The sequence below is a fragment of the Suillus subalutaceus genome (genome assembly GCF_016647625.1).
Source record: "Suillus subalutaceus strain FC151 chromosome Unknown DFJ58scaffold_44, whole genome shotgun sequence".
Taxonomy (NCBI): Eukaryota; Fungi; Basidiomycota; class Agaricomycetes; order Boletales; family Suillaceae; genus Suillus; species Suillus subalutaceus.
This window is the reverse complement of record NW_024540293.1, coordinates 184,935-212,465: the sequence shown is the minus strand read 5'-3', so window position 1 is coordinate 212,465 and position 27,531 is coordinate 184,935. Positions and strand designations below refer to the sequence as shown.

At 49.2% G+C, this 27,531-nt stretch overlaps 6 protein-coding genes across 6 annotated transcripts; 2 read left to right on the top strand and 4 right to left on the bottom strand.

Moving 5' to 3' along the window:
- Positions 1–68: 68 nt before the first annotated feature.
- On the bottom strand, positions 69–7,839 carry DFJ58DRAFT_913701 (P-loop containing nucleoside triphosphate hydrolase protein; the record flags this gene model as incomplete). Its single annotated transcript, XM_041395338.1, has 13 exons — positions 6,329–7,839; positions 4,775–6,277; positions 4,398–4,725; positions 3,617–4,344; positions 3,173–3,563; positions 2,660–3,141; positions 2,495–2,604; positions 2,287–2,445; positions 1,754–2,243; positions 811–1,703; positions 374–733; positions 197–237; positions 69–165 (listed from the first exon to the last, which is right to left on the bottom strand). Exons 1-13 carry the CDS (start codon positions 7,785–7,787, stop codon positions 69–71), a joined length of 7,041 nt encoding a protein of 2,346 aa, XP_041244594.1. The 5' UTR covers positions 7,788–7,839.
- Positions 7,840–9,684: 1,845 nt separating this feature from the next.
- DFJ58DRAFT_879613 (P-loop containing nucleoside triphosphate hydrolase protein) lies at positions 9,685–17,597 on the bottom strand (the record flags this gene model as incomplete). The annotated part of the gene is made up of 11 exons (XM_041394509.1): positions 9,685–10,860; positions 10,910–11,337; positions 11,392–11,881; positions 11,938–12,090; positions 12,143–12,252; positions 12,308–13,210; positions 13,261–14,168; positions 14,215–14,551; positions 14,603–15,168; positions 15,224–16,097; positions 16,148–17,597. 11 exons carry the CDS (start codon positions 17,595–17,597, stop codon positions 9,685–9,687), a joined length of 7,395 nt encoding a protein of 2,464 aa, XP_041244593.1.
- A 982-nt stretch (positions 17,598–18,579) lies between these two features.
- DFJ58DRAFT_659524 (NAD(P)-binding protein) lies at positions 18,580–21,751 on the top strand (the record flags this gene model as incomplete). The annotated part of the gene is given in 15 exon segments (XM_041382093.1): positions 18,580–18,840; positions 18,895–18,940; positions 19,000–19,152; positions 19,204–19,269; positions 19,326–19,398; positions 19,468–19,564; positions 19,578–19,691; positions 20,158–20,224; positions 20,601–20,887; positions 20,942–20,987; positions 21,045–21,203; positions 21,249–21,314; positions 21,371–21,443; positions 21,543–21,609; positions 21,623–21,751. 15 exon segments carry the CDS (start codon positions 18,580–18,582, stop codon positions 21,749–21,751), a joined length of 1,704 nt encoding a protein of 567 aa, XP_041244592.1.
- A 320-nt stretch (positions 21,752–22,071) lies between these two features.
- On the bottom strand, positions 22,072–23,036 carry DFJ58DRAFT_784840 (Cerato-platanin). Its single transcript, XM_041390000.1, has 3 exons — positions 22,594–23,036; positions 22,434–22,544; positions 22,072–22,379 (listed from the first exon to the last, which is right to left on the bottom strand). Exons 1-2 carry the CDS (start codon positions 22,871–22,873, stop codon positions 22,447–22,449), a joined length of 378 nt encoding a protein of 125 aa, XP_041244591.1. The 5' UTR covers positions 22,874–23,036; the 3' UTR covers positions 22,072–22,379; positions 22,434–22,446.
- Positions 23,037–24,580: 1,544 nt separating this feature from the next.
- DFJ58DRAFT_342275 (uncharacterized protein) lies at positions 24,581–26,107 on the top strand. Its single transcript, XM_041379948.1, has one exon. The coding sequence runs from the start codon at positions 24,650–24,652 to the stop codon at positions 26,012–26,014; it is 1,365 nt and encodes a 454-aa protein (XP_041244590.1). The 5' UTR covers positions 24,581–24,649; the 3' UTR covers positions 26,015–26,107.
- Positions 26,108–27,037: 930 nt separating this feature from the next.
- Positions 27,038–27,253, bottom strand: DFJ58DRAFT_610081 (uncharacterized protein; the record flags this gene model as incomplete). The annotated part of the gene is made up of 1 exon (XM_041380866.1): positions 27,038–27,253. A coding segment is annotated over one exon (216 nt), but the record flags the coding sequence as incomplete, so codon positions are not given.
- Positions 27,254–27,531: the final 278 nt, after the last annotated feature.

Here is a 27,531-nt window from a genome sequence, read left to right as displayed (position 1 = left end):
ATACCTATGTATGGTAATGTCTGGGCTGAGCAATTTTTGTGATGTAGGACGAAAAAATAATGAAAGAATCACGTGACTTTCGGATAATCCGAGTCCCCAGGATTACCCAGAGCGCTGGTCATTCGAAATGAAATGAACACCACCAGCACATCGATAACCTTGCAACTGCTTGATCCAGCAAAAGCCTGCAACACACACACCCATTTGCTGCAACTTCAGCCTAGGTAGGTTCATCATCTGGACATACAATACAGTAACTTTAGATATCAAATCTGACCTAGATACCCAGCTGGTCATTCGAAATAAAATGGCCGCCAGCAGAACATCGATAACCTTGCGACTGCTTGATCCAGCGATAGCCTGCAACACACACACCCATTTCCCGCAACTTCTGCTGCACTCGAGCCTCCTCGCGCCTCTTCCTCTCTGCCTCTTGCTGCTTCTTCTTCAGCTCGGCCAAGGCTTTCTCTCGAGCGGCTTTAGCCTCTAGCTCTCGGATGCGAGCGGCCTCTCGTTGGCGCATGAGCTGTTCATTGGCGTTATCATTCGCTAGTTTCTGCGCGAGTTTCTGTGCAGCAGCTTCTGCAGCTCGCAGCTTTTTCAGGGCTTTCAGCTGTGCAATATTACGCTTTCGCAACTCCTCAGCGGCATCCTTTTCAGCTGCTTCTCCAGCTGCTTTATCCGCCTGCAGCCTCGTCCAAGTGGCATCATCTACACCGGGATCCCGTTGCACCTGGCCATTTGTCTGGGCAAGCGATAAACTTTGTTTGAGTAATCTCTTCGCTGTCTTATGTAGTGTACGACACTAACCTGAGATGAAACTGTGGTGTCTTGCGGAGGTGTCCCACCGAAGGGAGGTTTGGGTTGCTGCTGTGTTCGTTTACGTTTACGAGATGGCTTGGAAGCGGGGGGCTTTGGAGGAGCTGAAGTAGACACATTCTGAGAGGTTGAAGGAGGAGGAGGAGCGATGTTTCTTGACATAGCCATCTGTGGGACACCGGGGGTTGATGACACCGTCTTGTTTGGCAAGTTGAGACGTTCTCGCTGCTCAGAAAGTTGACATCTCATGATATTCAATGCGTCTTCTGATGTAACGACCAGTGAACTCCCTGGAGCTTTCCCAGCCGAGATGAATGCAGGGCGAGCCAACCGTTTCGCAATAGATTTTACGTCACGTGCATTGCCCCAGTTTTCGAGGCTCGCCATATCAGCGATGATGCTTAACATCTCCTCATATAGTGATGACGATGGATCCGATAGCCCTTGAACGACAACCTTTGACCCGCGCAGATCCTTGTCAAGCAGCTCCAGGCATCGGATTGACGACATATTAGGCAGTATGAAGTCCTCGGAAAACCGACTGGAAAGCCCAGGGTTCGCGCCCAAAAGCTGGTTCATCTCCTTCTCATACCCTGCCAGGATGATGACCATCTTACCCATGAACTTCTCGTTGGTCATCAGCCCTACGACTTCGTCGATGGCTTCCTGCGCAAAATGACCTTGGCTGAGTCGATAAGCTTCATCCACGAAGAGGACTTTGCCGATGGCCTTCTCGAAAAGTTTCTTCGTCTTGGGACCTGTTTGGCCAACGTACTCGCCAACGAGATCCGAAGCGGAACACTCGACCAGTTCTGTGGATGCGAGGAAGCCCATGTCATAATAGACTTGACCAAATTTTCTTGCGATGGTCGTCTTTCCGGTTCCTGAAGAGAAGGCATCAACGTGTGAACAACTTCAGACATGATTGGATTACCAGGTGGTCCCTTGAAGATGAAACTGGTAGGTATTTGCTTGCGCATGTCCAGTCCCGATGCTTTCATCCCTTGCGCCATGCTCTGGTAGTCTCCCAGCCTCTGAATAACAGCTTCGCATCCAACCATATCTTCGAACAACTGAGCCAAGTTTGCTACAGCGTGCTGATCACGGTCCCAATTAGTATCGAAGTCTTCTGGTTCGAAGACGATGTCCTGAGACAGATGGGAAGGTTGCGATGCTTGCCGCTTTAAATATCGATCTTTTGCAAAAGTCAGCATGTTTTCCACTTCTCCTCCATTCCCAAAGTTCGGACGGTTCTTTCTTCGGCTCAACAGACCAAGCGCTACTTGCTTGGCTTTCTCTGTTGCGCTGAGGTCTTGATCGTGTAGCTTGCGTTCAAAGATTTCCTGTAGTTGAGGCTCGTTGAAGTCTTCAAACATGAACGCGTCTTCAATCGCAAAGCGACGAGCAAAGCCGGGATTAACATCCTGATTGACACGTCAGAGCCAGGTCCTGATCATGAGGTCGTACACCTGCCTTGAACATGTCTTCCATTTGCTCCTTGTATCCTAATAACAAGACACAACGATCATCCCCTGGTACGTTCTGTATCTCCGCAACCATGGTGTCAATGACGCCGGTCTTATAGGGGTCCTGGGCACCACCATTCTTACTATGCAGCATGTATGCCTAGCGAGACAATAAGAACCACAAGGTGAAAGCGAACATATATACCTACCTCGTCAATGACCAGGACCTTTCCGACAGTACTCTCCAAGATGGCCTTAGTGTTCTGTTCAGACTGCCCGAGATGTTGCCCGACAAAATCTGAAGGGTTCTTCACCACAACTAAAGACGGCAATTAGGTAATGACCCTCAAACATTCTTCAGCAGAACACCGAACCTTCCCCGTTACTGAGAAGCCCTAGGTCTGCCAGTGCTTGACCATAGAGTTTGGCGACAGTGGTCTTGCCAGTGCCTGGGGAGCCCAGGAAAACTCGGTTAAGGGCCATATTGAGAGGCTGCTTTTCTGTCAACTCGCGATGATAGTTCGTCCTAATGAGGTTGAAGAGGTTGCTGACAGATTGCTTCACGGATTCAAGACCAGTGAGCTTTTGCAACTTTATCCATGAAGGGCACTGCGGAAGAACGGAATCCGGATTGGGACCAATAAGATCTTCCTTAACGAGCAAGAAATCATCTGGTGATGATCCGTTCTTGCGTTCTTTTCCTACCCTCGCAGCCTGTCGCTGACGTATCTGTGCAAACATATTTTGCAGTGCACGGGCATTTCCAAACCCTTCGCGGCCGCGGCCACGACCCAAGCGTCGGACTGCGATTCGACTATAAAGTCCCCGGATGCCCTCTTCAACCTTCATCTGGCCTCTAAACTGTTTTCTCCACCAGATCAGCGAACATGTCAAGGAGCTCTTCGTCGGTGTAGTCCTCGAAGGTGAATCTATGCGGGACACGACTCGGAAGACCTTGATTATGATTGAAGAATTTCTCCATCTGACGGCTGTACCCAGCAAGGATGAAAACTAGGCCTCCGACACGATTCTCCATCTCTGCTAGCAGGAAGTCGAGAACGTCAGTACCGGACCCACCCTGTGCACTAACTAGCTGATAGGCCTCGTCGATGAATATGGCACCACCACCAACTTTCATAACGTCTTCGATGAGCTTCTTTGCGCCACCGACGCCATCATGTGCCAGGCTCGCTCCTGTGGTTTCCTTAAATGTGCTTCCTGGAAGTATTTGTATCGATTCGAGAAACTGGGCATATAGCCTTGCGACCGTTGTCTTCCCTGCAGAAAAGTTTAAATGAGCGCGAAAGGATTACACAAAGAAGGGCTCCTACCTGTTCCTGGATTTCCCAAGAGTGCAAGGTTCAGACGCTCTTTGTTCGCAGGTATTCCCTGCCGTTTCATCAAGTCCAGCTTCTCTTTGGTTTGTAGAACTTGCGACTTCACTCCTTCCAGTCCAGTCATCGCCATAATACTATCAATCGCATCGTTTTGCTCGCCTAAGAGTTTCTTCTGTGACTCCCAGTCGTCGCGAGCAGCAGAGCTTTTTTGGCTACCGGGAGGTTGCGAAAGAGCAGTCTGAGTAGACAAAGGATTGGAGGATTGCTGTGAGGGAGAAGTTGTCGGCTTGGATGGGTTTGCACTACCGTCTTTCGAGGAACCTGCTAATTTCTGCGCACGAACTTTTGCATCTTCAATCTCCCGTTCCTTCTGCTTGAACATAGCCTCTCTCTGCTTCGCGGTATTGGTATCTGCAATAACTTCGACCTCGGTTTTAAGTCTTGCGTCCATTTCAGCCATTTGGGTATCAAAAGCAGCTTGCCCAGCATCACGTTTTTGCTGGAGCTCTGCGTCGTGCAGTAATTGCTTTTCAGTGCGATCTGCATCCTTCTCGCATGGAGTGCATTTTGTGCGAGGCCCTTGATGACACTTCCATGAAACTTTGTGGACGCCTGCCGTACATTTCCCAAATAACACTTGTTGGCAAAGTATTTTGGAGTGATCAGAAAGTTGGTGGCACTTTGAGGGACAAGGGTGCACGTTGCAACTGAGCATGGCACCACTAAAGGAGCAATGTCAGCGAGATGCACCGAACATTGTTGAAAGGACACTCACCAAGGCTCCAAACAACCACCATCTGGACATCGATCATCGAAATCATTAGCATCTCGCAGAATGGCCTTCCGTGCAGGATGGCGCTCGCATTTGACGGGGAACCCTTCATAGATGTGTGCTGCCTGTCTGAGAAGACTGAATAGACGACTCCAAAGGGTGGATTTGCTCTCGAACGTGTCCATATTGCCGATGAGAATAAGACCATCACGGGCCCGAGACAAGAGGACGTTCAAACGTTCAGGGGACTTCATGAAGCCGATAGCGCCATCAGGATTCGATCGTGTCAAGCTAGTAACCACGATATCACTTTCCTCTCCCTGGTAATTGTCTGCTCCAGTCAGTTGAACTTCAGGCATTTGTTGTGGTGGAGTTCATACCTATGGTAGCAAGTCTTATCTTCCTTTTGGATGCCTTTGCAGCGTCGGGAGAGAGTAGTCCCGCACGGACCAAGTCATAAGAGTCGAGGTCGTTCAACACCGGGTCATTGTCTGCCTTGAGGTATTCACGAAGTTTAGAGAGCTGCCCAAGATAGGGCGTTAGGACGACGATATTATCTGTCCCATAACCTTGTTGAGCGAGATACCGGACAATCTTCAGAACCATGCTGGCTTCATAAGAGTTTTGTTTTGAAGTTGTAGAACCAAGATCGCTGCGATCACTGACTCTGCCCTCGTTGTCTTCAGGGTGAGCATGGTTGACGAAAATGATATTATCTTGGATCCCACGAATATCGTCTCTGCCACGGGTGCTGGCGGCATCAGTGAGTTCGGGGTATGTGAGTTCGCGAACAAGGGCGGAGATTTCAGGCCGCATACGATGTTGCTCGGTGAGAGTAGCATGAGGGAATCCTTTTAGAACAAGGCGCTCGAAGAGCGACCTGTTCAAGTCATATCCTCGGTCACTCTCGACCTGGAGGGCATAGCTATTGACTTTCGGTCTCAATTGCCTAAATTTATAACTCAGAATAAGGCGCTGAAGGCAGTGATTGAAACCATACTTGTGGTCTCCAATAAGGATCAGTTGATTTGTGTTTGCGCCAAAAGCAGTCAGGATATGGCTCTCCAAAATCTCTCCAGCCTCCTCCACAAGGACGACATCGGGAGCAGCAGTTCGGAGGTCTTCAGTGAATTTCGCGGCACCTGTCGTTGTACATGCAATGATCCTTTTCGCCTGGAGCGTTGCGCCCAACGACTCGCCAAACTTCCGGGCGAGATCTATTTGACAACTGTTGTAGTCTCGGCCAACAGAGCCAACATCCTCTACCATCTGCTTCTGAAGGTCGTTTGTCCATTTCGCCAACATATTCTTACGGACAGGTAAGGGAGTAGTCCAAATGCGACTCGATTCTTCCGTCCGCAGATGAGCCGCATGTTTGAAGATGCCCGCATCACAGCCTCTTTCCCATAGCGCGATGAGATACGTGGGGTCGACCTCCCGACCTCCGCGGCCTACAGTGGCCATGCCGTCATCTGACCTGGGAATGCGAAAAGCTTCAAAATAAGACTCATCCTCGAACTCGATATGCGTCAAGATATCCTCATAACGAATCCTATTTGCCATGAACTGTGCAATGGAGTTGTCAAGGCGACTGCATAGAAATTTAAGTCTGGTCCTGAATTCATCGATCATGGTCCAATCCGCCTTAGTCCGCGGGGGCTGGGACGTTCTCTGGCCAGGGCTGAAGAGGTTGAGATGCGCCAGCTGCGGTTTAGCTCTACCTCCGAGTCGAACCATATGGTCATCAGGAATGCCGATTTTGATAAGATCGTCTAAAAACTGGTCCAGGGCATGGTTGGTGTAACAAACAACAAGAATCGTCTGATCGGTGAAGTCGTGTAGAGCTTTTGCTAAGAGGGCGCCCACAAATGACTTTCCGGTCCCTGACCCGCTACATAAGCATTACTTGGCATCCATATCGTCAAAGAACATACCTGGAGGACCCTGTATCAAAGACACCCTCTGAGTCAGGCCAGAAAGAATCGACAAAGCTTGCGAGCTATCTAGTTGTATAGGGTTGGGGGTCTGAAGCAAGTGTTGCAAGTTTCCAGAACGGTCAGCTTCAATGGCCGTGATCATGTCATCAGCCATCTGCGGGGGGTTCTGCAGAGTAACACCACGCTTCCAGAACAGCAGTTCATCCGATACTGGGATGTGCTGCGTCTTCTGCAATGCCTTGAGCACCGGCTCAAAAGCAAAGAGAGCAGTGTCAATCTGGAGGAGCTTTGCGTTTTTGGCATTGCGGAGCCGGAGGATGGTTCTGCTTGTACTCGCCCGCCCGTCTAGTTGAATGACAATAATAGGAGGGCTGCGGATCAAGAAATCTTCCACCCGGTTCACAGTGCCAAAGCCGACCACTTCGTTATCAACCACCACGCAGACGAGTGATTGGTGACGAAGGATCTTGGAGCCAGCGTAATCATCTGTGAGGTACGCTTTCCTGTCCTTCGGGGGGATGCGCTTCAGAGATGGCAGCTCATCGGCACACTCCAATGTTATTCCCCACAGCATCTTCCGATCATCAGTGCCATGATAAACACCTTTGAGTATAACACCGTCTATCAGGTTAGCGCGGCGGCGCTTGACGTTCTTTCCTTCCAGCGCTTGAAGTTCTTCTCTCATCTCTGCTATCATGTCTTCACGAAGTAGGCGAAATGTGTTATCAAGATAATCCGCGATACGAGTGCTTTCTCCAAATTCATCTTCTAACTCCGAGCTACGGCGCAGGAATGGTAGCTGTCCGGATCTAATTTCGTCGGCTGTGGGAAGGATAGCAATTTCGCGAAAATTGACAAAATCATTGTCATGTCGTCCACCTGGGCCATTGGCAGCCGGGGGAGGGGCTGAGGAGCCATAGGTCGAAAGGATATGCTTAATCTTCTCTCCAATAAGGCGGACTTCCAAGTTTTCAGAGCCTGTAAGTTTTGGGAGCACATTTGGCCTGCCAGCTAGTTCGAGATAGGGTGTTGTGTCGTGGTTGGAGAGGTTCAATAGTCGAAGGAGGAGGCTGGCGAAGGCACGTTGAGCTTTTTCAAGTAGCTCTCCACGAGCAAAAGCGTGGCTAAACGCCGACCAGAAGAAATCTGGTTCGACTATCTGGATAAACAGGTGATCTAGCACATTGCTGCTGATGCTTGTGGCCTGGAGGAGATATACAAGAACGTCAGCACCAATGCCATTCATAAACTCTGCCGACAAGTCCAGTCGCATCGCCTCCTGCACAATAGAGGGTCCTTTTGATTCTCCCACTATCCTGCTTACGCATACCGCAACATCTGGTTGGGAACATATGGAATCGAGAAACAAGTGACAGTTTCGTGGCTCGATAGAGACTTTGCCCTTGAGAACATCATAGAACCGTTTGTTCAGCAAGGCCGCTCGTCGATCAGACATTTTCTGGGTGTTCTTTGGTGGCGGCAGTGGTGCGGAGAAAAGGACACGTTCGAGATTGGGTGATGATAGAATTTAGAAAGGCCTGATAGTTTGAACTTTGAGGGTTAGGCACGTGTGATCAAAGAACAACAAACAGGATCGGCGCAAGCACCAGTTAGTATATGAAGCGAATCTTTGGGATAACATACCAGACATGTGACGCGAAAGAGCGCTCAAGAAGGTCACATGTGGAGCCTGAGTCTGAGACTCTGAGCCCATCGCCGCCCAAGAAGCACTAGCAATACTGCAGGGACCCTGGAACTTCATCAATACTTTATCAATCATCCGCGAGAGTATCATATGGGTATTTTTTGTGCCTGGTTGACGCCCTGGCCAAGGATTACGGTGTACTCCAAGGTTAGCGCTCATTGCTCAACAAAGGTTGGTTGTATGTTTCAAGGTTGAACGTTGAACGTTGGATGGTGTTTCGAAGTCTCACAGGTTTCAAAAGCTCAAGCGCTCACCGCTCGGCGCTGGTTACATTCTGGGTTGTTCCGGGTAAAGTTTGTCCTAATTTATTCCCGTCCGCTGTTAACTGTAAAAAGATTACGAACATGGCCAAGGCTTTCGAAAGGAGAGGCATGAATGCATGACGGCGGGATAGGGTAACCACTGCTGGCAGCGGATGATGTAAGACAGCGGGCGCACTGGCCGGAAACTCCAGACGCCTGCACGCGGAGTTTGCATCAAGTCCCGATGAGTTTCTTTCAATTACGTTACTGGGATGGCCCTTCAACACAATACCTGTATTCAAGTCCCACAGACAAAGTGTCCTGTCGTTCGAGCTGGTGATCATCCGTCGTTTATCAAGGAAAACTGCAACCACTGTAATGCACCCTATCGTTATATCCACCGTCCTCCATGATATACCCTCCTAGCGCCTCAGTGCGTGCATGTGTCTGACTCTCGTCTTCAAAGCTTCTAGAATATATTTCATTGCATCCAATCGAGCAGTCGGTGCTTCCCAGCATTCGAACCTGACTATCTATCTTGTATGAGTGCATATCGTTGTTTCTCGTATCGAGCAGCTACTCCAGCACTCACCATGTCACTCCTTCGAATGCATGCATATAGCCTGCTGCGATATCACCCCTTCATCCCATCGACTCCCCAAGACCTACTTGTGCGCCAGATTCAGCCGAAGTTCTCTATTCTGGCGTCTCAAACTCGTCACCACTTCTGCGACGGAGGAGCGTTTTGCTTCCAACGCTCTGCTCGTGATTCATCTCTACCTTCAGCCTCGCCCACTCCCGGCCCAACTGGTTTTAATCATGGTCGCTAACCTCGCCGAGTCCTCGCCGTATATCCTACCCCAACATCTAGTTCTATTCCTGAGCTCACGTCCGTGAAGCTCGACGTCCTGGCGGAATTAATCGCCAAGGTCAGAAGCATTGCCGGCATTGTTCCCTTCTCCACTCTGACGAGAACCTCCTGGTGTGCGTCTTGGGCTCCTGCGAGAAGATGGCCAACTTCTCCGTCATCTGCGCCGATAAGATTGGTACACTCACGTTTCGCTGGTTTGGCAACTGTTCACTCAGCCTGAGGATTCATAGGAGGACTCGCTCGACTATAGTAGTGGATGCATTGGAGGACTGGTGGGTAGTTTGTACTATAGCATTTCTAGTCCATTCCCTTCAAAACCTCTAAAAATGACGTTCGAGTCTGAGTCAATCGCGCATAGTCTCACAACGCTAATTTATTCAAGACGTGAATTCGGGGTGAGGGGGCGGAAAAGTCAAATGTGAAACGTCCTAATCTATGCCCATCAACGTTATAATCAAACAGGGTGTGCATGTGCTGTAACTGAAAAACACACACATCTAAAGAAAAGGCTATTGAACGCGGAATCGATGCAGAACTAGCGCAGCTGGGAGTCGTGAATAAAATGCATGCCACCCGCACAACGGTAACCTGATGGCTGTTTGATCCATGGGAAGCCTTGCATGCAGACGCCGAGATTTCTCAACTTCTGCTGTACCCTCTCTTCTTCGCGTTTCTTCTTCTCTTCCTCCCGATGCATCTGAGCGAGCGCAGCAGCAATTCTATCTCTTTCTGCCTTTGCCTGCGCCTCTCGAATCCGAGCTGCCTCTTGTTGGCGCCTAAGTTCTTCCTGGTCTCGTGCCTTCGCCTGAGCAAGGGCCCGAGCTTCAGCCTCCGCAGCTTGTTGTCTTTGGGCGGCTCTCTTCAATTCAGCATCGCGCCTCTTCATCTCCTCAATCGCTTTCCTTTTTTCCTCCTGCACCGCTGCCTTATCTGCCTCCAACTGCCTCCAGACAGCATCACTAACTCCCGGGTCACGCTGAGCATCATTGGTAGACTGGGGCTGCGGGGTGCCTTGAACTGGTAACTGCATATTTTTCCCTCGCTGGTTTGGAGTCGACGGGTTACTGCCTCTCGAAAGAAAAGGAGGAGCAGTTTGGGAACCTGAAATGGAGAAAGGAGGCAGACTGTTTGAGCTGGATGGTGCAGGTGATGCCTGTTGAGAACCTCTGGGCTGCTTTGGGCGACGAGTCGTTGGTGGAGTGAATTTTGCAGTGGACGAGGGAGTGGGTGACGGGGACGGCGGAGCTTTCGGACGCGAAGGTACGCTAGGGCGCGAAGGTGGCTTATTAGGTGGTTTGGATCCGTTGGGTGTGGAGGGCGGCCTTGATTGCGGAGGAGGCCTTGGCGGCGACCGGTTGGATGAAGAGTTCTTTTGGGAAGGTGGTTTAGGTGGTTGAGATCCTTTGGTTGCGGAAGAAGAACCTGATTGGGAAGGGGGTGGAGGGGGGGCGGAATTGCTGGACGATGCCATCGGCAGTTTGCCTGGCGGGGATGAAGTGGTTATACGCGGAACGTTGAGTCGCTGGCGCTGCTGATTGAGTAGGTCCTTCATGATAGTTATAGCCTCGTCTGCGGTGAGCAAAGGGGTGCTCCCAGAACCATTTGCCACAGCACCAAATGCATGATGGACGAGTCTCTGGGCAATGGTCTTGACGTCTCGGGCGTTCCCCCAGTTCGACAAGCGTGACATCCGGTCGATGATAATCTCCATCTCGGAGTAAGCAGAAGAAGTGGTGTCAGCCAGCTCAGACAAGGACGACCTGCGTCTTCTGCAATTCCTTGTCGAGCACTTGAAGACACTTGGCCGCCGTCATGTTGGTCAGAGTGATTTCTTCCGAGAAACGACTGGCGAGACCAGGATTGACGCTCAAAAGAGCATTCATTTCTTTCTCATAACCTGCAAGGACGATGACCATCTTGTTCATGAACTTCTCGTTGGTCATGAGCCCGACGATCTCATCAATGGCTTCTTGCGCAAAATTCCCGTTACTAAGCCGGTACGCTTCGTCCACGAAAAGCACTTTGCCCAAGGCCTTCTCGAAAAGTTTTTTTGTCTTCGGGCCGGTGTGACCCACGTATTGCCCTACGAGGTCGGAGGCGGAACACTCGATTAAGTCAAACGAAGAAAGAAATCCCATGTCATAATACACTTGACCGAACTTCCTCGCAATGGTTGTTTTCCCAGTACCTGGGGATAAGCAAAGCATCAACTCCCTGCTCCGGATGAGAAATTGTTACTGACCTGGGGGTCCTTTGAAAATGAAACTCGTTGGAATTTGTTTGCGCATATCCACACCAGTAGCCTTCATCGCACGAGCAATGTTCTGATAGTTGCCCAGCTTCGTCACGATGTCGTCACAACCAACAAGATCTTCGAAGAGTTTCGTCAAATTAGCCGCAGCATTGCGATCACGATCCCAATCTGGATCAAAATCCTGAGGCTCAAAGATCACATCGGAACGTTGATCGGGAGGGATTGATGCTTGACGTTTCTGATAGCGGGTTTTTGCCAGACCGAGCATGTTCTCCACCTCACCAGCATTGCCAAAGTTAGGACGGTTCTTGGCTCTGTTTAGAAGGTCACTGGCAACCTGTTTTGCCGAGTCAGTGGCCCCCAGGTCTTGATCCTTCAGCTTGAAGTCCAAGATATCCCGAAGTTGGGGCTCAGTGAAGTCCTCGAAAGTGAATGCGTTTTCAATGGCAAACCTACGAGCGAGCCCAGGGTTCACATTCTGAGTAGACACATCAGATTTCACGCTCAGTGATTCAAGTGAACATTCGAGCGTACCTGGAACATCTCTTCCATCTGGTCTTTGTATCCCAATAACAAAACACAGCGATCTTCTCCAGGTACACTTTGAATCTCCGCGACCAAGGTGTCAATTACAGTCGTCTTGAATTGATCTTGGGATCCAGAGTTCTTGCTATACAGCATGTAAGCCTGTCAGACAAGGTCAATATTATCACCGACTCGTAAATCTAGGATTGCATACCTCGTCTATAACCAAAACTTTACCAACAGTACTGTCCAAGATAGCTTTGGTGTTCTTCTCTGAATGGCCAAGGTACGCGCCCACAAAATCAGATGGATTCTTGACAACGACTGGAAGAATGTCGTCAGTCAACGGGCAGCCAACAACACAAGAATGGGTTTTCACCTTCATTGTTGCTCAAGAGCCCTAATTCTGCGAGTATTTGTCCATAGAGCTTCGCAACTGTTGTTTTGCCGGTTCCCGGTGAGCCAAGAAAGACGCGGTTCAAAGACATCGCAAGAGGCTCCTTCTCTTGAAGCTCTCGGTGATAGTTCGTGTCGACGATGTCGAAAAAATTACGGACAGATTCCTTCACGGAATCGAGACCTATCATTTTCTGTAGCTTCTCCCAGGGAGCACACTGCGGAAGGACCTGGGATGGGTCAGGACCGATGAAGTCCTCTTTGGTAATAAAAAAATCATCAGCGATCCACCCCTGCTGACGTTGCTTCTTAAGTCGTTCGGCTAGTCTCTGGGCGACCTTCGCAAACATGTTTTGTAATGCCCGAGCATTTCCGAATCCCTCGCGACCACGTCCACGTCCAAGACGACGCACTGCAATTCGAGTATATAAGCCCCTGATGCCATCCTCCACCTTCATCTGACCCGAATATCGTTTCTCCACGAGCGCTTCCAGCATCGTCAGAAGCTCCGGGTCAGTGTAGTCCGCAAACTTAAGAGTGTACGGGACACGACTGGGAAGGCCAGGGTTGTGCTCGAAGAACTTCTCCATCTGCTTGCTATATCCCGCGAGAATGAAGACTAGAGTACCCACTCGGTTCTCCATCTCGGCAAGGAGAAAGTCCAGCACCTGACCTCCTGTGTGCTGGTGTTCGCTGACAAGCTGGTATGCTTCGTCGATGAAGATAGCGCCTCCTCCAACTTTCATGGCGTCTTCGATGAGCTTTTTCGCTCCACCCACCCCTTCATGCGCCAAGCTTGAACCCGTCGTTTCAATGAATGCATCGCCTGGGAGAACCTGAACTGATTCAAGGAATTGCGCATACAATCTTGCAACCGTGGTTTTTCCTGAAGGAATGTGAGCAGCCCACTCACTGAAAACCTCGACAAGTACTCACCAGTTCCTGGATTACCGAGCAAAACCAGATTGAGACGTTCCTTGTTCAGAGGGACGCCTTGCCGTTTCATCAAGTCAATATGAGCCTTGATACGGAGCACTTGGGCTTTCACATCCTCAAGCCCTGTCAACTCCATGATACCGTCAATGGCGCTGTTTTTTTCACTATTGACTTGCTTCTGATGCAACCAATCCTGGTGGGCAGCTGATGTAGGTATTACATTCATCGGTGACGTCGAGGAAGGACTGGGTTGTTGAGACTTTGATTGATTAGAATTCGAAGGAGTCTGGGTAGTCGAAGGTTTCGGTTTTGGCTGCGGGTTCGGCGGTGGCGACGGAGGAGTAGGGTTCGACGGAGGAGTAGGGTTCGATGGAGGTACGTTTGATTGCGGATTGGATGGGTGTGTTGGAGGTACGGGGTTTGTCATCTTAGGTGATGAAGCAGAACGGGCGGCGTCAGCGTGCGCCTGCGCATTTGCGGCTGCCTTCAGTGCATTGGCTCTGGCTGCCTCGATATCCTTGACTTTCTGTTTCAAGACATTCGCTCGCTGCTGCGCAACCTGAGCGTCAGCTATCATATCCAATTCCGCCTTCATCTGAGCGTCCAGCTCAGCCATGCGTAAATCGTGCTCCAACTGCTCCTGATCGCGTTGTATCTGACGTTGCAGTTCCTCTTCTTCCAGTTTCTGCTTCAGTTCGAGTTCGCGTTTTCGCTTCTCCTCTGCACGTTCGGCTTCCTTGACACAGACCGGACAAGGGTCTGGCTTTGACTGATGGCATTTCCACTTCAGCTTGTGATTGACAGGACACGTGCCCGAGTACGGGTGTTGACACGGCATTTGTGAATGGTCCGAGATCTGATGACATTTTAGCGGGCAAGGATGGATGCCGCAGTTCAACATGATGTCACTAGAGACAGTGTGAGTAAGAACATTACCAATTCCCAAATTCTTACCATATCTCTGCGCATCCACCGTCGGGACAAAGAGTGTCAAATTCTGACGCAGATTTGATGAGGGTTGCTCGATTTGGGTGCCGTTCACATTTGATTGGGAAACCTTGGTACATGTAGTTGCCTTGTTTGATGAGCTCGAAGAATTTCCCCCAGAGCTCCTTACCCCTCCGAGCATTTATAAATGTCTGCGAGTTCCCAATTAGGATGAGTCCATCTCGAGCCCGGGAGATGAGCACGTTCAGACGTTCAGGGGAGTTCATGAAACCGATGTCGTTGGATTGATTGGACCTTGTCAAACTGGCAATGACAATATCACTCTCTTCTCCCTGATAATTATCTATTCAAATAATGTTAGATGTGCGCTATAAGTCGAGTAGCAGATACATACCTATCGTGGCAAGCCTGATGCGCTTCTTCGAGGTCTTGTCAGCTGACGACATAAGTCCGGCGCGGATGAGATCATGCGAATCAAGGTCGTTGAGAACGGGGTCATTGTCCCTCTTCAGGACATCTCGAAGATTTGAGAGCTGCCCAAGGTACGGTGTGAGAACGACCAGCTTCTCCGTCCCATAGCCTTGCTGAGCGAGGTAGCGTACGATCTTCCAAACCATTTCTACTTCGTAGGTATTCTGCTTCGACCCAGACGAAGCCTCATCGCCTTTGTCTGAAATACGAGAGTCGTTATCTTCGGGATGAGTGTGGTCAATGAAGATAACGTTGTTCTGAATACCGCGAATGTCGTCACGGCCCTGGGTCTTGGCAGCATCCGTGAGGTCGGGGTACGTAAGCTTCCTGATAAACGCTGAGATCTCTGGACGCATACGATGTTGGGCTGTCAGAGTTTCGTGAGGAAAGCCCTTGAGAACCAGGCGCTCGAAGAGTGATCTGTTGAGTTCAAAACCATCACCCTTTTCAACAGTCAGCTTGTAGTTGTTGACTTTGGGACGTAGTTGCCTGTGAGGAGTCAGCTTCAGCGAAATGTACTGAAAATAGGCATTGAATTGCGTACTTGTGGTCACCAATAAGAATCATCTGGCTTGTATTCTGACCCATCGCAGTGAGGACATGACTTTCCAGGATTTCACCAGCCTCCTCGACGAGCAGGACATCGACATTCGCCGCACGAATTTCCTGTGAAAACATAGCTGCTCCAGTCGTCGTGCATCCAATGATTCTCTTTCCCATGAGGGTTGCCACCTTGGCTTCCCCGAATTTGCGTGTCAGTTGATCTTGACATTCGTTGTAGTTTGTGCCAAGTGTGCAAATCTCCTCGAGGATTAACTTGCGTATCTCTGACTTCCATCCCTCCAGCATGTTCCGGCGAGCGTCCGCAGGCATTTTCCAAATATTTTGCGCCTCATGTACATTGGGCTCGGCTTTGAACTGCCCAGCGTCAAATCCTCTGGCCCACCGAAAGATGAGTTCCTCAGCATCAACAGGTTTGCCGTCCTTGCCGACACGAGTCATTCCCGAATCGTCGAATTCAGATACATGGAATGCGTCGAAGTAGGCCGGTTCTTGGAATTCGATGTACGTGAGGATGTCCGTGAAGCTGATTTTCGAAGCTATGAACCTGTCCATGGCGGTCTCTAGAGCGTCGCAGTGAAACGTCGACGAACTCTTCAAATTGTCGACGATAGTCCAATCAGCTTTTGATCGTATGAAACGCTCTTTCTTCTGGCCCCCAATGCCAAGATGGGCGACCTGCGCATTTGCTCTACTGCCGAGGCGGACCATGCTGATGTCCGGAATGCCGATCTTCATGAGATCTTCCAGGAATTGATCCAGGGCGTGGTTCGTGTAACAGACTACGAGGATTTTCTGCTCAGTGTGATCATGGATAGCCTTTGCAAGTAGCGCGCCAATGAATGATTTTCCAGTTCCTGTGGGACGTCAACAACATGGTTATGAATGGCTGGTTGACAAACACTACCTGGAGGGCCTTGGATGAGGGAAAGCTTCTGCGTAAGTCCTGCCAATAGCGATGCCGCCTGCGACTTATCAAGGACAATAGTAGATGAAAGCGATAAGAGATGCTTCAAATCCACAGACGGATTCATAGCAAGCGGACGCGTAACCTGAGCCGCGGTCACCGCGGCACTACCGATAGTGTTCCCTTCCTTCCAGAACAAGAGTTCCTCCGACAATGGGATGACCTGAGTCTTCTGCAGAGCCTTCAAGACCGGCTCGAATGCAAAGAGGGCGGTGTCAATCTGAATGAGTCGAATAGCATTGGATGATTGCAACTGAAGGAGAGTCTTTGAGATGCTAGCCTCCCCTTCCAGCTGGAGTACAATGACAGGTGGTTTCTGCGCGAGTAGTGCCTCGACGCGGTTAACGCTTGCGAGACTAATGACTTGATTTCCCGAAAGTATGCATACGAGAGACTGATGTTTGAGAATTCTGACGCCTGCAGGATCTTTTTCGAGATAGGCCTTGCGTTGTTTGTCAGGGACATTCTTCATCGACTTGAAATCATCTTTGCATTTGAGCTTGATGCCCCATCGAGTTTTTCTATCATCTGTACCACTGTAAACGCCGTCGAGTGTGACACCGTCGATGGTAAGCCCACGATAACGCCCTTTCTTCTTCCCTGTGGCAGTCTGAAGCTCTTCTCTTATCTCATATAACATGTCTTCGCGCAGCAAGCGGAAGGTATTATCCAGGTAGTCAGCTGTACGAGTTGCCTCGCCATCAGGATCCTCCAATACGCTACCCGGGCGAATGAAAGGAGGCTGCTGGCAGAGGATCTCATCTGCAGTTGGAAGAATGGATATCTCCCTGAATTCGTTGAAATCGTTATCATGGCGACCACCAGGTCCACCGACTGCAGCGACAGGTGCACCGGACTTGAATGTGGAAAGAATATGTTGGATACGGTAGCCAATGTCTTTGACAATCAATTGCGATGAATCGAGAAGCCTCGTAAGGATACTAGACTTCTTTGCGAGGTCACGGTAAGATGAGGTATCCCCAGTAGTGAGGCACATGAGGCGAAGGAGGAGTACCGCGAATGCTTCCTGGGCTGGCTCACTGAGCTCACCCTGATCGAATGCTTGGCTGAAGGCAGTCCAAAAAATGGGAGGATCAACTATGGCGGTGAGTAAGTGATCTAAGACGTCACCGAGGTCTGTTGCTCGGAATAGATATGACAGAAGTTTGGTTGCAGTCCCATTGAGGAACTGGGTATTAGTATTGTGACGCATGGCAGCCTGAACTGCGTTTGAGCCATGGGAGCTCTCAACGATTTTGTTGATGCAGGCCGCAGGGTCTTGCTGATCACAAATCGCTTCCAAAAAGAGAGGGTAGCTCCGTGCATCCGCAGGAACTCTGCCTCTGAGAATGTCGTTAAAACGTTTCTCAAGCTGAGCTGTTCGATTCATATAGGCAAGCTAGTGATGATATGACTCGTTGTAGGTTGTGGGCAGTTGAATGTTGAAAGGAAAGCTGCGGGCGTTCGTAGTACGTGGGTTCTAGGGCTACTTCGGCAGCGCCCAAGCAGCGCCACAAACCTAGTGATATACTATTAATAGTAGTAAGTTTGCCATACACGAGTCAACTGGCACACGAGGTCCAGAGATCTGCGTACCATTAGCAATTTGGCAAGAGTCTGGATGTTGTTCGCAAATGATGCATGTAAGACGCAAATTGTACTAGAATAGATAATGTGGTTAACTACAAGCTCGGCGCTCAGCTGGGCTTACAGTACACACATCAGCCCAGGAAGGACCACCTACTAGTAGTAGTATGACCGTGACATGACCATCAGTCATCGGTGAACTAAAACTCGACCCACAATGAGAACGTTAATATTACCATAATATGATATGTTACCTATCATGCAGAGGAGCAGCGGGTGACATTCTACAGATAAAGAGCTGATGAACAATTGAACTTCATCAACGCCAACGATGGTCTCGTCCAAGTCGAACCGTTGAACGTAGCTATAGAAGTCGCACTTGCTCAGCCACTGCTAGCTTGAGGCGGCGAGTTGTTCTTGTAGATGTAAATAATATCAATCATGTGTATGCAATGCATGATCATCGGACGAGAAAGTTCGATTCCATCTTTTGAAATACAGAAACATCAATAACCAATTCCTCGGTCTCACTATAGATCTCACTGGCCGCCAGCTAATACTATTGACATGCCGCTTCATATGTTTTGTTCGTTCAACATATCGGCTGCAAACTTGTCCCCTATGTGCAATTAAACTCCGCCTCGAAGTTGAACTTTACTGAGTACTATTTTTGACGTTTTCGAGACCCATGACGTCCACCTGATGGTTGCTCAATTGGTCTTACAGTTATAATCTCACCAGGCTGTAGACATGATTCCCAGCACTGACTTACACCACCGGCTACCATGTCTAAAGGTGTTGCTTTAATCACTGGTGCTGGTCAAGGCATTGGCCGTTCCATTTCTCTTAGGCTGGCTGCCGATGGCTTCGACATTGGACTCAGTGATATTCCTACCAATAAGTCGAACCTTGAAGAGGTCGCGCGGGAGATAACGAGGACTTTTGCAGGACGAAGGGCCTGCGTACTTCTTGCAGATGTCACAGTCGAGGATGACGTTTGTAAGATGGTGGACGGCGTCGTGAACGAGCTTGGTGGTTTGGATGTCGTGAGTATTGGTGCCCGAGCATTGATTAACTTTCATAATTGATGCCACTTCGAGATGGTCGCAAATGCAGGTATCATTGCAGTCGCACCATTGGTGGAAAGTAAGAAATGTGGCTTTGCAAATCACATCTGCAACATTGTACTGATTTCGTTTGACTAGCTACATTGGCAGACTGGGAAAAGATCTTTGCCGTCAATGTCACGGGCGTGTTTTTAAGCTACAAATACGCCGCTCAAAAGATGATTGCCTTGAATGAGACCCACAAACGAGGTCGGCGCATCATCGGCGCCAGCTCCCTAGCAGGGAAAAAAGGTGTGTGTGTCTATCCGAAGGTTCTAACGCTCCATACATTCTTTCGCACAGGTGACCAATACCTTAGCGCGTATTGTGCTTCCAAGTTTGCTGTCCGAGGAATTACACAGTCTGCTGGTATGGTGTCTGTCTACATTGCGTTCCGACAATTCTGACCAGTAATCGTATGTCAGCCGTCGAACTTGGACGCCACGGTATCACCGTAAATGCTTATGCTCCGGGAATAATTATGACGGATATGAGTAAGTAAAACCATGAATATGATATCTCGTGATGCAAGTTGAGCGTCAAAGTCGACAGGCTGAATGAGGCAAGCATGAAGCTGATGGGATCAACTGACCTTAGTGCCCATAACGAAAAGGTAAGACAAGACATTAGGGCTGTTCTCACGAATTCGTTCAAGCATTCCTCCGTAGATTAAGAAGAATACGTGTGTCGGTTATTTTGGGGTTCCAGACGACATTGCGGGACTGGTCTCTTACATTGCCTCCCCAGAATCTCATTTTATCACAGGTAAGCATTATGGAATCCTTTTCGCTGTCTGTCTTCATGTGAAATAACCAACAGGACAAAGTGTGAGTACTACTTTGAGACCTCGTGCACGAAGACTCATAACTTTGCAGATCACGATCGACGGTGGAATGCGTTTTGATTAAATCTTGCTAGTTGGTGTGGGGTCTAAACCTACATACTGCAATTGTATCATCTCCTGTACAATAGCCTATAGGCATGCTCTTGGCTAACGCTCATGAACATGCCATTCATACCCGTTACCGTGCAGGCTTCGAATGCGTTAATACTAGTACCTTGAATATTGGGCATCGTTTCAGGTCTGCATCACATCCTCCTTCAAGTGTATGTATCTTTCGAGGGTGGGGCTTCACGAAATGCTGTCCGGAAAATGAGTCTCAAAGCTAAGATATGTAGAAGTAACTGCCCAGTGCTGTGGAACTCGCTGAAGTACCGCAGCATAAACTTTCCCCCCTACTAGTTAGTACTAGTAAGAAACATCACATCAGATGTTCGTTACTAATCAGTAACACTAATATTTGTGTCACACAAGTGGTCACCGGTCACCGGTCAAGGACTCACCAGTCCACTGATAGGCCTCATCAGTGAGTCATGATCCCATGATCATTGGACGAGGAAGTTCGATTCCATTTTTTGAAATACTACAAAAAGGTCAATAATAATAATAATCCACTCCGACTCACTAATACTATTGATCTGATAGATCGTGCCGCTTCATATTCTTTGTTCGTTCAAGAAAATCACTCTGCAAAGTCATACCCTGTCACTACCGTATCTCGGACCTTTGCATATGTCAACTCCGCCTTGAAGTTGAACTTTACTACTGAGTACTATTTTTGATGTGTTCGAGACCCATGACCTGATGGACACTTGGTCTTACAGTTATAATCTCAGGCTGTACTAGACATGATTCCCAGCACTGACTCTTACACCACCGGCTACCATGTCTAAAGGTGTTGCTCTAATCACTGGTGCTGGTCAAGGCATTGGTCGTTCCATTTCTCTTAGGCTGGCTGCTGATGGCTTCGACATTGGACTCAGTGATATTCCTACCAACAAGTCGAACCTTGAGGAGGTCGCGCGGGAGATAACGAGGACTTATGCAGGACGAAGGACCTGCGTACTTCTTGCAGATGTTACAGTCGAAGATGACGTTTGTAAGATGGTGGACGGCGTCGTGAACGAGCTTGGTGGTTTGGATGTCGTGAGTACAGATGCTCGAGCATCGATTTATTCTCATAATTGATGCCACTTCGAGATGGTCGCAAATGCAGGTATCATTGCAGTCGCACCATTGGTAGAAAGTAAGAAATGTGTCTTTGCGAATCATATCTGCAACACTGCTTATTTCGCTTAACCAGCTACATTGGCAGACTGGGAAAAGATCTTTGCCGTCAATGTCACGGGCGTGTTTTTAAGCTACAAATACGCCGCTCAAAAGATGATTGCCTTGAATGAGACCCACAAACGAGGTCGGCGCATCATCGGCGCCAGCTCCCTAGTAGGGAAAAGAGGTGTGTGTGTCCATCCATATGTTCTAACGCTCCGTACATTCTTTCGCACAGGTGAACAATACCTTAGCGCGTATTCTGCTTCCAAGTTTGCAGTCCGAGGAATTACACAATCTGCTGGTATGGTATCTATCTACATTGTGTTCCGATGATTCTGACCAGTAACCACGTGTCAGCTATCGAACTTGGATGCCACGGCATCACCGTGAATGCCTATGCTCCAGGACCAATTATGACGGCTATGGGTAAGTAAAGCCATAAATAAGATATCTCGTGATGCAAGCTGAGCGTCAAAGTCGACGGATTGAATCAGGCAAGCATGAAGCTGACGGGATCATCTGACCCTAGTGGCTATAACGAAAAGGTAAGACAAGATAGTAGGGTTGTTCTCACGACTTCATTCAAGCATTCCTCCGTAGTCTAAGAAGAACACGTGTGTCGGGTATTTGGGGGTTCCAGACGACATTGCGGGACTGGTCTCTTACATTGCCTCCCCAGAATCTCATTTTATCACAGGTAAGCATTATGGAACCTTTTCGTTGCCTGTCTTCACGTGAAATAACCAACAGGACAAAGTGTAAGTACTACTTTGAGAGCCCGTACACGAAGACTCACAACTCTGCAGATCACGATCGATGGTGGGATGCGCTTTGATTAAATCTTGCTAGTAGGGTCTAAAACCTACATACACTAAAGCCTGCAGTTGTATCATCTCTTGTACAATATTATAGCCTATAGGCATGCTCTTGACTAATGCTCATGAACATGCCATTCATACCCGTTACCGTGCAGGCTTCAAATGCGTTGATGGTACCTTGGATATTGGGGATACCGCTTCAGGTCCGCATACTCTTCAAGTGTATGCATCTTTCGAGGGTGGGGCTTCATGTAATGCTCTCTGGAATATACTGCGATATCTACATCTACTTGCAGTTAGTCCGTAACACTGTCAAGTCCACGGCACTATGTAAACTATTCATGGACGATGGAGGTATGTACAATTGTAAATCGATAAGTCCAAAACAACCGTAGCTATAGTCTACATATAGAAGTCATTTCACCAAGTAAAAGTCTGTCGTTCGTTTAGAAGTTCATCTACTTTTGATATGCGATTCAAGTCCATCGAAACTGTAAGTCCCAAGTCCCAACATTATCTATCAGGCACTCAGATGCAGAGGGAACTTCCTGAAGGGGTAAATGTTCAATGGAGGCATAACAGATCTGCAACAGCAGACATACCGGCACAATGCAACTACAAGCCACATACTGACACATCCACCTGGGTTGACGTAACATCCACTCTTCCCAGCTCAACGGCCAAATTACCAGTCAAGGTGTTCATCGCCGTCTCTGAAATGGTGAAGCCGGTTTTGGATACGTCAACCGCGAGGATAGCAACGGCTTGTAGTTCCATATGTGACATTATAGCAGGTTCCGCATGCAGCAGAATTATAGCCTGTCACGGTGTAGACGCCGCCGACGTTAGGGAATGTGGGAAGTGATCCGAGGGTCGTGTATCCCTTTGTCTCAAGCCCGTTGGTGCCGTCTGAACAAGCGACACTGGAAAGAGAGAGGGAGGCATTATCATAAGTGGTGTCATATGAAAGGGTTTCTGTCGTTTGCGCCAAAGAGGAAAGGACAAAGACGGAGATGGAGAAGAGGACGGATGAAAATTTCATGATGCAAAGCACTGTGCTTGTGAGGTGTATGGAGTATGATAGTATAGCTGAGGGACGAATGAGCTCAAAGTCGAGGCCCGAGGTGCGGTTTGCTTTTCCAAAGTCGCCTCCTTTTATACCTTTTATGCGTTGATTTTTCGACCTCCCGGTTGGATAGATGCACCCCTGAAACGTCAGTACATGTGGCTGTATGGTATTTCGAGAGAATCGTCGCACTCGGAGAGTTATAGCCGCGTCATTTAGGTCATTAATTCGATTTCGCGTTGAGGAAGGCAATGGTCAATACGGGGATCAAATATACGCGAGTGTAATGAGGTGTAATGGAAGCCTGAGCGCTGAGCGCTGAGCTTCGGGGATTGATAGTAATCTTCCAATTGGCATGGAAACCAGTATCTAGTCTGTAGCCTGCCAGTCCTCTTGAAAACGTGTCTTATGGTTTAGCGGAAATGATGGGATCTGTAATGCCACGCTCACTGGCTGAGGCCCTGAGGGAACACGATGCAGATAAAACCGGCAGTGGTGCAAGGCGCGAAAACTATGCGACTGGAGTCGATGAGACAATTAAAAGAAGCGAGCCTGTCGGGTAAACCTACACAATCTGGCGAGGTGGCGGAACCCTAAGTGGCAGTCAGAGAGAGGCAAGGTCTGGTATCCAGATATATACAAGCATACTAAACAATCTAGTAGCATCCGGTGGCCAAGCTTGTACGCAATATTGGGAACAGGCTTACAGCACTCCGGGCACTTGGGCCCGACAAACCATACTAGCCCCAAACTTGTGCCGAAGCAAAACACAGGAAACTAATCCACCATATTTTTTGCGGGTGAATCAGCCTATCATGATATCCCATGCGGAAAACACCTTTTGGAGGGTCATCATTATTCTTGTTGATAAGAAGTCTGTCTAACAATTTCCGGGTGCCCCTTTCAATTCGATATTAAGCCTGAGCCTGATGACTGCAGGGCTGCATGTACAGATGGTGATTGAGAGCTCACCCGGAGGACTTGAGTGTAAGGCCATAGTGGATCCGGAAGCAATGGAGTAAAGCGTGGGTTGGACGTTGTCGTGGGGATGGTAGCCTCCCCTAGACAAAGCTAATACCGGACGTTCGACCCCCTTATAATGTGTTGGGAGGTTTGGAGGGATGGAGTAGGGATGATGCATGCGAAGATGCAGGTACTTGCAGCAGGTCATGTACAGATGAACGTTCAATAAGAAACATGGCCCTCCGAGGCCTGGCTCAGTGCCAAGTGGCCGACAAAGTGACGAGCGTCCCGATTGAATCTCGAAAATTTGCCAATGATGACATGAACAGGAGGTAGCCAGGGCAGGCCAGCGCCCTGTTTCAATACCAGACAGAACATATGTGTGTGTGTTGCAGTGTGTCTGACATTAAGAAGGTCACCTAGCCAGTGCAAAACGAGAAATATCAAAAGTAAACGCGTCCAGGTGCTGTTACAAATGAAGGATGAGGAGATAGTGGGGGGGCCGCCCGTACGAAAGAGGATAATGAAGAACTGACAGTGGCACGGAAGATACTTGAGACATATGGTTCCTAGTAGTCCTACTAATTGCTGAACATTCATGCACACGTACGTGCGCCGATGATCGTTGTAGAATGCAGCGTGTGTTCTATTAGGCCATCTTGATGATTCGTTGTCGTTGTCTAACACAGTAAAGTTATTTCCCACCAACTTGGTTAGCGCCTATGATAGAGGCTATGTAAGCCACGACCACGCTCGGCTGTATTGTGGAGGTCGTTTAACAGCAACATCATGGATATCATTAATACTCTGCCCACCTTTTCAGTACCAATCAACCAGTCACATTTCAATCTCAATACATCTAACGTCGCTGGATTCTTCGGTGGCGATGAAGCGATTGCAGCGATGACTACTGTTCATCTCTATCGTGGGAGGCGCTGGCTAGGCTGGTATAATTCACCAGGAAGTTATACTGTCGCCAAAAAGTTCGGCCAGCTCGCGAAGTCAAGATTCTGGGATGGTCTTTTCCCTGGCCCAAATCTCACACCCGCTGAGGTATTTGGGCTAGATGGAAAACCTGGCCCTCGTTATTGGGGTGTTTTCTCGGGCACAGAGATGACCACCGGTCACCTGGCATACCTCATGGTAGAGAAGACCAAAGAAGTTCAGGCAGAGGCGGAAGTGGAAGGCAGGGAGACTACACCTCTGTCCGTTACCATCGTTGATGTCGGAGACGGGGTGGTGAAGCACTTGGATCGGGCACCTATGATGAGCATCCATCATGCTCTCTTGGCCGCTATTCCGATTACAATCAGTTTCGCGACGTGCGGGATTTCTGCTGCTTCAGGAGATTGGCTAGCATTCGCCCTCATCATGATAGGAATTATTTCAAGCGGCGTATCTTGCCTTGTCATGGGTTCTGCTCAACTAGAATTTGCTTCCGTTAAGGAAGCCGCTCCGGGCGTGCCGCCTGCAGACGGGTTGCTTATCATGCGAAACGATGTGGTCATCCTCAGAGGTGAAGAAAAAGACATCGATCCGATAACCAAAGGAAGGTTTGATCTGAAAATGGGTGGCAGCCCAGAGTTCAGACGAATTGGACTCTGCTCGCTTCTCCTCCTCGCGCAGTTCCTTATCCAGCTCCTTCTCATCCCCCAGGCATCGACGTTCGGGCAGATCATGTTCATCTCATCACTTGCAGCCTCGTGGGCATACAACTCATTTCTCGCGTCACTGGAGCAGGAGAAAATACAAATCGGTGTCCTGACGAAAGCGCTTCGTGATCCACCTATGTTAAAAATTGCACTCAAAAACAGAGCTGCTCAGGCAGTTTTTGCATGTTTGGTTCTCAGCGATAACGTCCGGAGGCCACCGAATTCTGACTTCAAGCCGAAAGAGGTGTTGCAATGTTTCATCTCAAATGAAACAAGAGTATGGAATGCGTGGAGAAAAAAAGTAGTGGAGGAACTGGAAAAACACGGGGAAGAAAAGTCGTTCGACCTTAGCTCTAGCGATCTGCTCGGGTTTAGAGACGATGAGAAGAAACTCCTGAGGTCATTGTTGCAAGATGCCTGCAGTGCGTATAGAGGTTACCAGAATCACATAGACAAGATCCGACCCATTTCTTCATCATTGAACAAGAAACAATCATCTTGACCGGATTAGTACTACGTTCAAGGTTGTATTTAATACTTGTTGTAATATAGCATCCATTCATACAAACAATAAGCACTAGTATAAATAGATATGTGAAGGCGGTCCATTATAGCACATACACCTCAACTGAAATGAATCGGATCCCCTCAACGTCTGAAGCTAGATGACCATCAGGCATATTCTAACTCATACCACCATCTCCCCCATTGCCTCCACGACCCCTGACCCAATTTCACTCTTCTCCTGCGAGACCGTGGTCGACGCGCTCGCACTACGGGCCCTAGGAGTGAGAAAATCGACAGCAAGCCCAGATCCTCTGGGGATCACCGGTAGCACCTGCAATGTCTTCTCGGAATCTGGCACGAAATCGGCAGGATCGATGACTTTGGGTGTAGCGCGCCCGCGTCGAAAATGGTATTTAGGGCGTGTAAGAGTGACATTGGCATCGGATTGAGCACGCTTGAGCTTCGAGACCTGTGCAGACGTTGGAAGGCTTGTCCTTTGAGAGTGCGAACGGAGCATGCGGTTAGGTTGTGCTTTGGGTGAAGACGCAAAGGGGAGGCGAATTACGACTTCGCGCGGGTAGGAGTTGTTTCTGGAGAGACGAGCGCTGCGTCGACGCTGTACATTCCCTTGAGTGCCAGTCAGGGAGCTAACGACCTCGCTACTGTCTGATGCAAACAGAGGAGAGGCTGAGACGTCAAGACTCTCCAGGAGGCGTGAGCCCGACATGGTAGGCACACGACCGGGTGGGGTATTAGCACTGACTGGTGAAGCACGTCTTCGCTTTTTCAAAGGTTCCTCTTGCTCTTGTTCCTCCCTGAGCATTTCCAAGCGCTGGCGACGCATGACAAGTGGACTAGAGGGAATAACAATAGTTCGTTCGTCCGTTGCACTCAAGTCGATATCCACATCCCAGGGTGCCTCGTCCAATGTCGCACTCATGATCTTTGTCCGTATCGCCCTAGGTGCGGCTGGAACGGGTGGGACTGATTCTCGTGCTGTCTCTGTGCGGATCCCAGTTAGGACTTCTATCGCTCTCCGAATATCCGCATCTTCTACATCATAACCGCATGCAATTTGTAGTGCCTTTGGCAGACGTCCATTGATACTCTGAGCAACCTGTACAAGTTCAGGGCGAGGCATGGTAACAAGGTCCTCATGGCAGCAGAATGGTGCACGTTGGAAGGATGTAATGATGATACTGTCGGTGGATAGAGATGTGGTCTGAAGGGCGACCGCGGGGAGAGGAGTATAACACAGGGGGCGACTGATTTGCGGCCTTACGGTGTCCACGGAGTGTGAACGTGGACGGGCATGTCTGTCGATTCGAGGTGGAGAACGCAAGAGAGAAGTTACACGCCGAATGGGTGTCTGGGACTTAGCGAGATGGACGGAAGAGACAGGCATAGACGAAGATGTATCGGTGAGACGTATGGTAATCACAGAAAAGAGGAAGTTGGTGGGATGTTATCAAGAGCAGCCATGAAATATGACAACTGACTCAGTGGAGGCTG

Bases quoted from the DNA above. Each gene is read 5' to 3' on its own strand.
- DFJ58DRAFT_784840 (XM_041390000.1), bottom strand. From the start codon at position 22,873: ATGAAATTTTCATCCGTCCTCTTCTCCATCTCCGTCTTTGTCCTTTCC. The intron at 22,545-22,593 runs GTTGCTATCCTC...TCACCATTTCAG, and splicing joins CACATATGGAACTACAAGCC to AGACGGCGATGAACACCTTG.
- DFJ58DRAFT_342275 (XM_041379948.1), top strand. From the start codon at position 24,650: ATGGATATCATTAATACTCTGCCCACCTTTTCAGTACCAATCAACCAG.